This window comes from Mangifera indica, chromosome 12 (genome assembly GCF_011075055.1).
Source record: "Mangifera indica cultivar Alphonso chromosome 12, CATAS_Mindica_2.1, whole genome shotgun sequence".
Taxonomy (NCBI): Eukaryota; Viridiplantae; Streptophyta; class Magnoliopsida; order Sapindales; family Anacardiaceae; genus Mangifera; species Mangifera indica.
Window position 1 is genome coordinate 9,257,906 of NC_058148.1, and position 14,673 is coordinate 9,272,578.

Genomic DNA, 14,673 nt, shown 5'->3' on the forward strand with positions numbered 1-14,673 from the left:
ATCAGTATGTACAAAAATGTTAATCAAGGTAAATTAGTAATTTATAATTAAATTAACAGATTTAATTAATTTTATCTTTTGATAAATGAATATTGAGTTTTCAAAAAATAAAGGGGCGACTTTGAGAATGTATCCAACCTTGGGTGGGAAAAGGCCCTTGGCCTTATACTGTGTAACTTCAGAAATTTGCAATGTTTACTATTAAAATGATTTTGTAATTTCATTATTTTGTAAAAATATTTATAATATGTAATTGTTTAGTTGCAACTACCGGGTCAGTTTAGAGGAAGGTCCAACTATACGCACGGTACTCGCGTGGACAACAATCTCTATTTCTCAATTTTCACGACCGAACGCACTCAATTCCAAACACAATTGATTGACTCCATGTAGCTCCTCTGACTTCACACACTTCACAGTATCAAACCCTAACTCAGCTCCGCCATTTTTCATCGCCATTACCCTACCAAACATTTCTCTCAAATCGGAGCTCACTGCTTCAAAATCACACTCTCGATTGAAAGCCGGAGACCTATGCAGCAACAATTGTTGTGAAGGCAATCTCCTCTCACATTTCAGCTTTTTAATTTGATCATCTTTCTGTTTTGAATTCATGCATGCATTTGTTTTATTCTATCATCTATTTACATTCTACTCGTTCAGAGATTTTTTTTTCAATTTTTGCACTGGTTATCAGCTTTATGTCATTTCTGCTGATTTTAGTTTTCTTTTCTTTATTTTTTTCCTGAATAAAATTTCCTTGTTTGTGATTGTTTTTTTATAATGCACTCTTATTATTATTTTTTAAGTGTTTGGCTTGATGCACTGTAAGCTTTGTTGGTTGTTGTTTTCGCTGGTTTTGATTATTTTACTCTCGCTTCTAATTTAGCTCTTACCTGGCTAATAGGATGAAGTATCGGTAAATGCATTTATGTTTGCATGTTGACTTCTTAATTTAATTTAAATTTGTGTCATGGTTTCTATGAATGAAATGCAAAATCATTTGATTCATATTCAGAATAATTTTGACAGCGTTAACAGTATCGTCAGCCAATCATATATTACTTGTTACTTACAACTCTAATTTCTTATACATTCAAATTTACTCGTTACAGTGCTTGAAGACACTTAATTGGTTTTCCGAGATTGGCATAATGTGAACATACCATTTTAATTCCTTTGCATAACATAAACAGTGGTGTTTTTTTTTTTTTCCCATTTCTTTTGTTGGTTGTATAAGATAATGAGGTGATAACCCCAAGAATTTCCTTCCATGTTAAAATTTCATGGTTGTAATTCTCTCCATGAATGAATGACTTTTTTTTTCTTTTTCTTTTTTATTAGTGCAATTTCCCCCTTTTCAGTTTTCATGAATGCTTGTGGTTTGGTGGGCACTGATATTCAGATTATAAAGAACGAAGTGTCTGGAAAACTTGCATTTGTTTTACATCTAAAGCTGAAACTACTGTGTTCCTTCAATCTCTGCTTGCCCAAAACACACTTTTTTGTATACTAGGTAAATCTTTTCTTAATGATTGATTGTTTTTTCAGATTCTATTTGAGAAAAGTTTAATGGGAAGTTCAATGGATCAAAGCTCAGAAGAGGATTCAGATATAAGTGAATCCGAAATGGTTGAGTACAAAGATAAATCTTATGAAAAACTGAAGAGTGGAAAGTACAATGTGAAAATCTCAGAGGAAAATTTTATATGTCCTTACTGCCCCAAAAAAAGAAAGAGAGATTTCCTTTATAAGGATCTTCTTCAGCATGCTTCTGGGGTGGGCAAGAGTACTTCAGACAAAAGAAGTGTGAAAGAAAGGGCAAACCACCTAGCTTTGGCAAAATACTTGGAGAAAGATCTAGGGAAGGAAGGAAGTTCATCAAAACGTGTGAAGGGAGATGAGCCTCCTACTGGTTGTAATCATGATGAAAAGTTCGTCTGGCCTTGGGTAGGCGTTGTGGTTAATACTCCAACTAGAAGGGCAGATGATGGGCGGTTTGTTGGAGAAAGTGGATCCAAGTATAGAGATGAACTGATAAGGAGAGGATTTAACCCAACAAGAGTTACTCCACTGTGGAATTACCGAGGTCACTCGGGAACTGCTATTGTGGAATTCAAGAAAGATTGGCCTGGTCTACATAATGCTATGTCATTTGAGATAGCTTATGAGGCTGATCATCATGGGAAAAAGGATTGGTATGCTAGTAATCAGGAAAAATCTGGCATTTATGCATGGGTTGCCCGTTCTGATGACTACAATTTAAACAATATTGTTGGGGAGCACCTACGCAGGATTGGTGACCTTAAAACCATTTCTGAAATGATGGAGGAAGAAGCTCGGAAGCAAGATCAACTTGTATCTAATTTGACAAACGTGATTGAGGAAAAAAATAAGCATTTGCAAGAGATGGAACAAAGATGCACTGAGACTTCAAACTCTGTTGAGAAGTTAATGGTGGAGAAAGATAAACTTCTTCAAGCGTATAATGAAGGTGTGTCTCTTTATAGCATTTTCGTATATTCGTAGTAGAAGTTGATTGTAAAATTCTGTAACTTTTGAGTAAATAATGTTTTCTGCTTTTCTAGTTTTAATGATCTATATTATTTATAATCTACCAGTTAGAATATCCTGGTTTTCCTTATTTCGGGTTTATTACATTGCACTGTTTTTTCTTACATGACGCAATGTTGGTATCAATTTCTTATGCCATCTCCGTTTGTATCAAAGAGATCAAGAAAATACAACTAAGTGCACGGGATCACTTTCAGAGGATTTTTAGTGATCATGAAAAGCTTAAGTTGCAAGTAGAGTCTCATAAAAAAGAGCTTGAGCTGCGTGGTGTAGAATTGGAAAAGCGTGAGGCGCAAAATGAAAGTGAGACAAAAGCTCTTTTGGAAGAGATTGCAAAGGTAATTGTATGCGGGTACTCAATTATTTTGTGTTTGTCTTAAATTTCATGCAATAAACACTAATTTTATGGTTGCAACAAAATCTATTGTTCGATCAGAATGCCATGAGAAATAGTTCGCTTCAATTGGCCACATTGGAGCAACAGAAAGCTGATGAAAAAGTTATGAAGCTGGCTGAAGATCAGAAGGTATTATTTCCTTAAATTCTCTGATAATAACCAGAATGCTTCCTCATCAAATTTTTTGAAAGTAGAAAATTGATGACAATGGTTGTGATTATTAATTCTTGCAGAGGCAGAAGGAGGAGCTCCATAATAGGATAATTCAATTGGAGAAACAACTAGATGCTAAACAAGCACTAGAATTGGAAATTGAGCGAATGCGAGGAACGTTAAATGTGATGAAGCACATGGAAGATGACGAAGATTCTGAAGTTCTACAAAAGATGGACAAGTTGATTAAAGATATGAGAGAAAAGGAAGGAGAACTTGAGGATTTAGAAGCATTGAACCAAACACTAATCATTCGAGAGCGCAAAAGCAATGATGAGCTACAGGATGCTCGTAAAGAATTAATTAGTGTGAGTAATTTTGTTCTATTGTTTGAGATACCTTCCATTTGATGGTTTAACAACATCTTGAACATTTGAATTTCAAGAATTTATCACTCAATTTTTATTGGCCAATATTTCAGGCTTTTAGTTTTATATTCCCTAAAACAAGTGTTCCAAAGAATTGAAGATGACATATATATACTGAAGAAATAATATTTCATTTACACTGCATCCGATTTCAACCAATTTCATTTCTTTAGTGAACCATCGGTAAAGCGTATGTAATAGTTACTTTTTGTTCTGCTTTAAGCTTTCTTACCCTCACTAAATTATCTATAGATTGGGAGAAAGTGCTAATTCTTATTCACTTTACAGTTCTTGAAAGAAATATCAACCCGTGCTCATATTGGTGTTAAAAGAATGGGAGAACTTGACAATAGAGCATTCCTTGAAGCTATGAAGAAAAAGTATAATGATGAAGAAGCAGAGGAGAGAGCTTCAGAACTTTGTTCACTATGGGAGGAATTTCTTAAGGATCCGGACTGGCATCCTTTCAGAGTTGTTACAGTTGGAGGGAATCATCAGGTATGCCTTCCATTAATTTCATAAGTTTAGCTCTGTTAACCATTCGTCTAAATCCTGATAATGATGTATCTCCTCTGTTGAAGTATTTTTGTTTTTACATTGGCTTAGCTATGGCTCTTAAATCCTGGAATGGAACGTGATAGCATACTAGGAAAGTTCTCTTATTAATCTGCCATTGGCACTTGCATTCTTTTGCATGATTATGACACAAAATGTGAGTAGTAGAGTGCTTTCATCATATCTCTTTGCTTCATGTTATTTCGAACAAAATTGTACTAAATTATGTGCATTGTTCTATCTCTATGTATTATACAAGATGGTGACTTAATAAAGATATGGTTCATTTCCAAAATGTGAGCAGTTGGGCATTTTTACAACTTACACAGGCCTATAACACCAATAATTCTTATTATCATTGGCAAATAATAAATCCTAAAACTTGGTAGCAGGACCCCTTTAGCCTTCTCACTTGTATTTCTCTGCTTCTGGCTGTCAATCATCCAATCTCTTATTCGAATTTGAAAATGTTTATTCTTAGCATGTTTGGTCTGATTATGCCTACTATAACGCATTACATATGAAATTAGCTAGACACTAATTTCTATGATTGCAAAAGTCATTTGTTGAATCACATTGCCAAACTCATCATATATGACCCTAATTTGCTTGCTTTGATGGCTGACCATGAAATCTGTGTTGGTTTGTGATGCTCACTTCTCTTTGCTTAATTGTATTTATGTATTCATGTACATCTGTTAGCTCGGAATACATGTAGTTTAAAGATATCTCAGCATGAAATGTTACCCATGAAGTACTTAATTGCTCCGAAGTTTGTGATATATTATAGTCTCTCTTAGCTTTTCAGATAAAAAACTTGCAGGCTCCTTGTTAACTTGTTTCCATTTCAAGGTGACATAATTTATGTGATGTATGCTATGAGTTCAGGAAGTAATAAATGAGGATGACGAAAAATTGCAAAGCCTGAAGAAAGAATTGGGTGATGATGTGTACAAGGCAGTGACATCAGCTTTAGTGGAGATAAATGAATACAATCCAAGTGGGAGGTACATCACCTCAGAGCTCTGGAATTATAAGGAAGGAAGAAGGGCACCACTCAAAGAAGGCGTGGCAGTTTTACTGAGATACCTGAAAGCAGCAATGAAACGTGCAGGGGACTAAGGTTTGAAGGTTAGCATTTCACATCTAAGTAGATTTCGTAAATTTCTGTCTCTACAAAAATAGGTGATAAAAATTGTGAGCTCATAGATAAAATGCCCTAAAGGGATTCTCACACACACACATATGGTTTCATAATAAAAATGACTAAGCACATCTGAGTGTGCAATGTCATTCAACTAAACTTTTGCAGTTTCAGCTGAAAAAACAGCATTTTCCTTTTTTCAAAAGCTTATGTAGCATGAAGGTTTGAATATTTAATAGGAGAATGATGTTCTTGCTTCCAAAATTATCCAATTTCATAAGATACCTATATGAAATCCATGTCCATTTTTTTCTTTTTCCTAACTCAAAATTTTCTAAAATGCAAACAGTGGTTTGTTTTAATTGCAGGAAATGACGATCAATAACCAAGAACCCAATTTGGGGTTATTTATGCTAACTTAATTGCCGGGTAATCTCACAAGAATCAAGCATGGATTCACCGGTGTACTTTATTGAATTCCTTGTTTGGATTTCTGGTTATGAACTGTGTTCATGTCTACATCAATTAGCATGTCAGTGTGTTGTGTTAAATAAGGCACCTGTCCGAGTGTGCTGTGTTAAATAAGAGACCTGTCTGAGTGTGTAGTGGTTTAAATAAGGATCTGTATGGAAGTCTGGTTAAATTGGTATGCCATCAAGCAGGGGTAAATTTAATATATAGAAAAACGCAGAATCTAACTATTGATAAGTTAGTTAAACAAATTAATTATTTCAGGCAACTAGGTTATAGAAGAATACGGACGGTGAATGCTTGTGGCACACTTTGGGATTAAGACCAAAGCATCCAACGAAGCCACGTCTCCTGTGCCGTGTCATCGATTCAAAAGCAACCATCAACGAAAATTAAAACTTTACTCGGATTCAGCTTATTTGGTGCCAAACTGGAAGCCCTCAAGTGAGGAAGAGAGCAGGCAAACTCTTCAACGTGGTAAACTTATCTCCTTTTGACATTGGATCACTTAACAGCAGTGTAATTATCTATTTTTCAAGAAAACGAAATTGGATCTGAACTATAGAATCACTGTATATCATCTAATTACATGATTTTATGTAACCTTCTCTTGTTTTATAAATTAAGAATCGTACTAAGACAAGGGACACAACAATTTAGACATTTATATTGTTATTTTGCTATCTTTATACCAAAGTTTCAATTATACAACAGGAGACGTAATCCTAAGTGGCAACCAAACCCACTTTAAAAATGTTCAACCCTGGTGGAATACAATTAAAAATCCTGAAGAAACACACAAAAGAAAGTGAAGAGTTAGTTTTTAATGTGGTTCAACTAAATAAGAAATTGTCATTTAATCAATGGATAATGAGAGTTTTGGAGGATTTAGATCTTCGTTTCCTATTAGTGGTTTCTAAAAGAAATGATATTTTGTCTAGAGATTCTTTTTCAAATTATAGGATGAAGTAATGCTTGTTCGTTAGTCGCTAATCGCTAATCGTCCTTATGAATGTTACATATTTGAGTTTGACTAAAGAAGAGTTTTGACCATGTAACAATTTATGTTGTTTGCACGATTTTGCACTTTCAACTTCATGTACTTTTCATTGGTGGAAATTTTTGCATCAATAATTTAGTATTAGAATAAGCCCCTTCGATAAGCTATTACCCTTTTTGGAAGAAATACTTTTCTTCCATCAAATTCCAATGAAGAAAACCCTTTTCTGATGGCTCGTGGGATAAGAATAAATAATATTTTGGACAATCAACCTACCAAGACAACTGGAACAAAGGGTGTCTCTCTCCCAACACCATTTGATCCTATTGCTAATAACCAAATTACCTAATAGTTGGAGCTGAAACAATAACACAGGCACAATTGATTTTTGCCATAGGACTAGTTTGTTGGGTATTTTGCATGAATTTCAATGATATGCAGTGGAATCAACATTTAAAAATTTAATTAAAACACACAAAACCCTTTACTTTAGATCAAGCTTACTAATCTATGCATATAAAGTAGAAAAAGAGATCATATAAGGTATAAAATTCATACTAGTGTTGGAGGTTCCTTCTCTTTAAATCTATTTGTGGTGCAATCTTTTACTAGCCTTTTCAAGCAGAGGAAAAGCTAGTAGAAGATTTGCAGCTATTAAAGCCATATTTTCCTTCTCACTTGAATCTTGCCAATTGAGGATCACCGTCGGAAATCCGTTGCTTAACAAGTTTTCTTGTTTTTAGTTGAAAATGAGATAAGAACTTACACATAAAGATAATGGGATAACTATCCCTATTAATATGTGCGATAATGTATCTTATATAAATTTTTTCAACCGTAACCAAGTGTATAGGTATATCTCCTAAACATGTACTATTGATATTGCTGATCATTATACTTAACTGATAATTTCTTATAATTAAAAATTAACTAAACCTTTTTTCTTTGATACTCTATTTCCATTCTATAGTTTTTTGAAAAATTCATATCTAGTATAACATCAAAATCCGACATGTCAAACAATGTTAGATTTACTTCCAACTCTCAACCTCTCATGGTCATGACACCCATCAATATCTCATTACTAAGCATAGTATCATCATAAAGCAACTCAATATGTTCTAATATTGTGGACGCTAGCCATATTCTCTTCACTGTGTCATGTGTAACAAAGACACATATGGCTTCAAAATCAATTAAACAAAAATACGGTTAGTATGAAATAGCAATTGATCAATAATTGTTGATGGGTTGACCCACAAAATTGTGGGTAGTGTCAAGACAGGCATTGCCTACTTTAATGTCTAATAAGAATAAAATTTTTTTATACAATTCAATTTAAGTTAGAGGTTAAAGGTTGTTAACCTGGAGTCCAAACTAAAACAGTACAAACCGCCCTGATTTACTAACCTAGGAATTCTAATTTTCATTTCTTCCGTGTTTTATGTTCCCAGAAGAGAACTTGAGCCCCAGTTTATTTTCTTTTTTCCAAAGGAGAACCAGAGACAGAGAGGCCCCTGTGAAAATGAGAATGGTTATGCACATGGGTCTGGACAGTGACCTCTCAAGGCCTAAAGAAATATTTTCATCATAAGCGAAGCAAACAGGAAGAGGCGAGGTAAAACTCATTTTTTAAAGCTTGGCTTGCTTAAACTTGCAAAATACCATGTCTTTACCGTTCTAAATAAGGGCTGAAGGTTTTAAATCTTTCGTAATAGTGTGCAAAGAATTACAGGCTCAAAAGTTTCTGAGTTTGCCTTTTGTCTCGAGACTGAAAATGGAGGGATGTAGTTATGAAGAGAAGAAGAAAGCATGTGATATTAAAACCCTTGAACAAGAGATGGCTTACAAAAACCGGCGGCTACATGAAGTGGAACATAGGTATGAACAAATGCATGCAAATTTTCGCAAAGTCGCCATTGGGCTTACGTGTAAGCTTATTAGAAGCGACAAACGCCTCAAGGAGCAAGAGCTCATGTACCAAGAAGAAATATCTTCAAGGGACTTACGATTGCTTGAGTTCCAGCGGAAGTACAATGAGACCTGCCAAGGTTTGAGTAATGTTATGAACAGTGAATGAATGATTTGAATTGGATTATTGAAGATAAAGTTGTCCTGCATTTAGATCTGATGTGTAAAATTGAATGGTTTTTTTTTTTTTTTTGACAATTTGATATCTTTATAAAGAGTTTGAGCAGCGAACTAAAGAATTCGAAGAATTGCTTGCCCAGAAAGATTCAGAGAAAAGAAGCTTAATGGATCAAATTGATGAGGTGGGTATCCATTTTTATATTTTACTGGAACATCCTTGTAATAGTTTTTCACATTTTGCTTTATAAAACAACCATTGAAAGATCCTCTAGCTAGATAATGCTAGGCTACTTTATAGTGTTTAGTTGTTTACATGCAGTGTCAAATTATAAGGCTCTTCAGATTTTAATTCTTTTGAGAGTGTGCCTTGAATTGTGTTTGTTGGTAACTTCTGAATAATACCATTATGACTTTCTGCTGATTAGTTAATATATGTTTAACAAAATAATTTTCTTTATGTTAATCCGTATAATTGCTTGAATTTGACTTGGGAAACAAGTTGTCACTTGAAATTTTGTTTACAAGTTTTTGTTATGGTAATTTAATTTTTTAAGTTATTATTGATGCAGCTTAAATTGAAGTTGCAAAGTCAAAATACTTTAGAAGGAGATGGGGATTTAACTGCTGAGATCACTGAACTAAAGAACCAGTTAGAGGAAAACAAAGAAGCGTGGCAACATTCGGAAAGCCTGAATCAAACACTGATACTTAAAGAGTTCTTGAGTAACCAAGAGCTGCAAGATGCACGCAAAGAATCAATAAGTGTAAATTGCTAACTTATGTTTTGCATATAGTTTAAAATTCAAATTAAATTATCATTTACCTTTTGCATTACTGAAATCCATCTTCAAATTTTGCAAGTAAAACAAAGGAGTTACAGAGAATGCTTTCCGACTTTGGCAATGTAGGTTTTGCAACATATGTTGGATGGCCGCACAACACTTGCAATTAAAAGAATGGGTGAAATTGATATAAAAGCTTTTCAAGATGCATGCTTGCTGAAGTTCACTGACGGAGACTGGCAAGCAAAATCTGCCCAGTTATGTTCATCATGGGAAGAACGTCTGGGGGATCCTCACTGGTTTCCTTTCAAGAAAGTCACTGTCCAAGGCAACCTGCAAGTATGTATATAAACCTGTCCATCCATACCAGTCTGGAACTTCAATTTTGTATGAAAGTATCAATAACTAGAACATCACTGGCTCGTTTATATTGCTAGGCACATATAGATGATTTTTTTTTATGCACCGTTCATGTCTCTCTAAACTTCATTCTGTGCCCCCTAGCAACAAATATAACTTTAAAATTTTGAATACTGTTTCATAACTTCTACTGGGATCCAGAAATCAATTGCCATAATTGAGTCAAATGATTATCGCTATTAAAATCTTCAGTAGAAAACTGACTTCCAGAATGGTTTATCTTCACTGTGATTTTGTTTAGAAACACAATTTTAGTTTTATTTCCCCTTTCTGATGGAGTTCTTGACTAATGCAGGAAGTAATAGATGATAATGATGAGAGATTGAAAACATTGAGAAACGAATATGGGGAGGCTGCTTATGAGGCTGTGACAAATGCATTGCTGGAGCTGAATGAGTACAACCCGAGTGGGAGATTTCCTGTGCTGGAGATTTGGAATCCAAAGGAAAGAAGAAGAGCCACGTTGAAAGAAATTATTGGATATCTAAGCAAACACTTGAAAACTCATAAGCGTAAAAGAAGGTAGTCTATTATTTGGATTGGATATTGCAATGAATATGTTTACAAACTGTTCGGATTTTCTAGTCTTCTCGGTTTTGCTTTTCAACATCCAAAAATTATAGATTGTTATCATTTAAATGAATGTTACACTTCTCTTGTAAAATCTTAAATGTCGTGCAATTTTTATGTAACTTATCTCAATCCATTTCCTGATTAAAATCTTGAAACAATAATTTAAACTAGACGAGGTTGATAGCATCAGTGTGGCAATCGTCTTAATTCTTCTTTTGTATTTTCTTCTGGGTGAAAAGCTAAAAATGAAAACCCAAATCTGGAAAGCTAGAAAGGAAAACCCGGATTTGATTATGATTAGAATCTGCTCTTATTTTAGGAGATTAGAATTTGCTATTTTTTAAATTAATTAGTCCTGATTTAATTCCCTGTTTGTTTCTATTCATTTCTATAATGTTTGTAATCTATTTGCTTGTATATATTTCTTATCATTCAATTAAAGCTGAGAATTTTACCTTCAAACATGTCTCATTTCATGGAATTAGAGCCCTGGTCCTAGCAACTAACTGCAACCTAACCAGAGGTGTTATAGCCCTTCTAGCCGAGAATAATGGTAGAGATTTCACCAATAGCGACTGCAACTGAGTCTATCACAATTCACAACCAGCCCTCATACACGCATATCACCAATATCTGGTTCTCCCTTTTAGCTTTAACAAACCCTGATTGCAGATTAATGTAACACAAGTTGAATCGAACCAAGTTTCGAGAATGGTTCCAATATGTCAAATTAAAGGCAAAGAAAAGACATGACACCTCAGGCGAGTCATTCCTATGCCTAAGACTATGACAGCGAACTATGGTCATGGGAGGCTGAAAGCTCTACTGTAATGCTATGGCTCATCAACTCTATGGAGCCCAACATTGGCAGGACTTACCTTTTCTACAATATGGCCAAGAAGATTTGGAAGGTGGTGCAAGAAAGACACAATGATAGTAATCTTTCATTAACTCTTGAATCAAACAAAACTGTCAATGACACAGACCCAGTTAAGTTCCCTAAGCTGAGATCAGCTGGTGTCGAAAGAGGTAATACAAGGCACTTCCTACTATTTTAGAAACTTGCTGAAAATTCCTGTGTTGTGCACACAAGTGTTTTTATATTATATGACATGATTCTTGGATGCCTTGGCAACATGAGTCATATGACCGTAACATTAATGTCTGGTGGTGCATTGTCTCCGGGCTCCAGCCACAGGTTGACGAGGATCAGTTTGTTTATCAAATTTAACCTTGAAATCTATTCTACAAAATTTTAGAAATTCATTATAACTTTTAGAAAGAATTATGTTAGACAATAGAAATTCTTCTTCGAAATTCTTTTTTCTCGCTAAAAAGTATATCATTTGATAAGAGGGATTAACAAAACTGGTAGAGTATTAGAATTTATAATAAAAAGTTTTAGGTTTAAGTTTTCATCATACTTGTAAAATTTATATATTATCTGATATTTTATTATATAAATTATGAGCTTTGATAAATGATACGATAATAAATGAAGATAATGTAATAAAAATTATAATATATTTTAATCCAAGTAACATGGTACATTTCAATAACAATGTAATTTTTTAGTTTTGGATGATACATAATAATTAGGAATTAATCATTTATAAATTTTAATCACATGATACCTTCATTTATCAAATTTATTAAATAATTAATATATTTTCTGGCCTGACTCAAGATGTGGGCCTGTAAACTAAAACGCTGGCCCAAGGTCTCCAACCCTCCATTCACTAGTCACTATATAATGGCGGCTCTGCCGTAACCCTAGCTAGAATCTTTCTTCAACAAATTATGCCTCGGCTGCTCACACGCGGTTCAATTTGTAGATTGTTTGCATATTTTCTTACTTTCTGAATAATTTTGAGCTTGTGGGCTATGATTACAAAGAGAGAGGCTTGAGTGGGATCATAGTTTTACTAAGACAAAGAACCAACCCAAATCGATTTTGCTGGAGAAAGGAAGATTTATTTTTCCTATTTTTCCCATTTTCCATTTGGGTTTATCCACAATGACAGATCTTTCATTCTTTTACACTTGATATGAGCCCCTTTGATCAGTTTCCGTTTTCTGTTTTGCATTGGTTGTGTATCTTGTGAGAAGGCAATTTATGTTTCTGCTTTCTTACCTAACAACAATGCAACAGAGAAAGTCTAGCTACCACTGTGTTTTCATAAATCTGTTTTGTGGCAATACAAGTGTGTGATTAGGCAGCGGCCAGACAACCGTAGAGATGGTATCCACAGATGATTGGGTTAATTAATCCCGCTTGTCTACTGATTCCATCTCACATTTATCATTACTTTGTTTTCGATCATATAGTTTGACATAAATTTATCTTTATACGGAAAAATTTTATTAAATACACTAAAACTTTTGGGATTTTGTGATGTACCTAGAGATTTATGAATAATGGTGCCTGGACTTACAGATTTATGAAATGCTACTTATACCAGTATGATTGAACCTGGTTTTAATAAAGGACTTTACTCAGATACTTGAAGAAGAGCGAATTCATTTTATAATTTAAAATTATTCATATTGATATTTGAATATTTGAATTAAAAGGGGAATCAACTCTCTTAAATTTGATATAGGACTAGGGGTATTTGTTTTAGTTGTGGAGGTCTTTTAATCCTGATATTCCAGGTTCTGTTGATTCACTCTGTTTTAAAACAGTATTTACATCACAGACTAACTCACATAGTTAGCCCAGTTCATTCAATATTCAGGACCAGATAAGAGTCCCCACATCCATTTTCAAGACCCAGAAAAATTCACCACAGAAAAGAAATTGAAGGTAAAGGGTATTAAACAATAAAATGAAGATAAGAAATTGATACCTTGGATGGAAGAATAAAACAATGGATTTTGATAACACAATGTCGGCCCTGCCTCCTCTGACAAAACTATGGTGATTGTCTATGGCTACCATTGGCCATTTACATTAACGCATGTAAGTATATCTTCGATTAGCAAATTGAATTTTCATCCACCATTTTAATACGTTAAGCACTCCTGCGGATTATTAGTTCTAATTCCTGCTCAACAAGTAAACAAAACAATGTAAGAGCTAAAGGTCTAGCCGAAGCAACTTCAACGTGGTGTACTGTTGTGGGTTAATGCTTGTTATATTGCAGGTCTTAACGGCAAGGTTGACCTGTTACGATTGAAAGGCTCGAGACACAGTCCAAGACTCTTGGGGCATATCTTTGGGGGTCTTAGCAAGTCCACTTCCGTGCTCTTGTGAATTGACTCACCAAATTAATATTTTAATATTTGATTATTTTTAAATAATCGTGCCAAACTGTCCTGAGGAGAGTCTTGTCTCAGTGCCCTTGATAAAGTTCGCAAGCCTAACATAACTTGCAAAACTTACAATGCGAGGGGGTTGTTCCTCTCGGGCTATGCCCAAAAAAAGGAATCTGAGTCATGCCCAGCGTCTTGACATGTCTAGTCTAGCCCATCAAGGAATGGCAGCGTGTTGGGTTTAAATAACAAAATAGTGAACTGTCGGCATATTTTTCTTTGAAAGATTTTTAAAATTTTTTGGTGGCCATGGTTACGGTTTGCGGACAACAATGGCTGTGATTTGCAGCAGTCGTGGCTGCAAATTATTTCTTGTTCTTATTTTACAGCAACCAACTTCCCAACCCTTAATCTTAACCCTTCAAACTTATCACACCCACACACAAGCTCTCAGAATCTCCGGATCCAATCTCTTAAGCCCTTATCATAATAAATGGATACACAGAACTAAATACACAATATTGCTCTAATGAATATGATGAGTGGTACTTAAGACTATAATCATACTTTGAAGAATTTGGGATGGTACAAGTAGTAGTACCAACCGCCAAAGGCGACGATCTGAAAACAACTGCCACATTGCCAGAATTCTTTCAATATGGCCATTGACAACGTTGCTGCTGAGACTTATCTCTTCTTCGATATCTCCGGTATTTTCTCCTTTATTGTCACTTTTACTTGAGCGATTGTGGAGTAAAATGACTTTCTCTTCTTTCTGTAACAGTTTTTATTAAAGAAATGGAATGACGGTGGAAAGAAATCGTAGGCAT

The 14,673-nt window shown here is 34.6% G+C and overlaps 1 protein-coding gene and 1 non-coding gene across 2 annotated transcripts; both read left to right on the forward strand.

Annotated features, from left to right (window-relative positions):
* The first annotated feature begins 285 nt into the window (after positions 1 to 285).
* On the forward strand, positions 286 to 10,730 carry LOC123192037 (protein INVOLVED IN DE NOVO 2). The gene is made up of 13 exons (XM_044604513.1): positions 286 to 557; positions 1,552 to 2,494; positions 2,731 to 2,912; positions 3,011 to 3,100; positions 3,205 to 3,492; positions 3,841 to 4,050; positions 4,996 to 5,227; positions 8,280 to 8,340; positions 8,412 to 8,773; positions 8,910 to 8,995; positions 9,383 to 9,577; positions 9,722 to 9,934; positions 10,311 to 10,730. Exons 2-13 carry the CDS (start codon positions 1,573 to 1,575, stop codon positions 10,539 to 10,541), a joined length of 3,072 nt encoding a protein of 1,023 aa, XP_044460448.1. The 5' UTR covers positions 286 to 557; positions 1,552 to 1,572; the 3' UTR covers positions 10,542 to 10,730.
* A 2,035-nt stretch (positions 10,731 to 12,765) lies between these two features.
* On the forward strand, positions 12,766 to 12,889 carry LOC123193785. The gene has a single exon (XR_006497147.1). It is a non-coding gene; the product is annotated as a small nucleolar RNA snoR143 (small nucleolar RNA).
* The last annotated feature ends 1,784 nt before the right edge of the window (positions 12,890 to 14,673 follow it).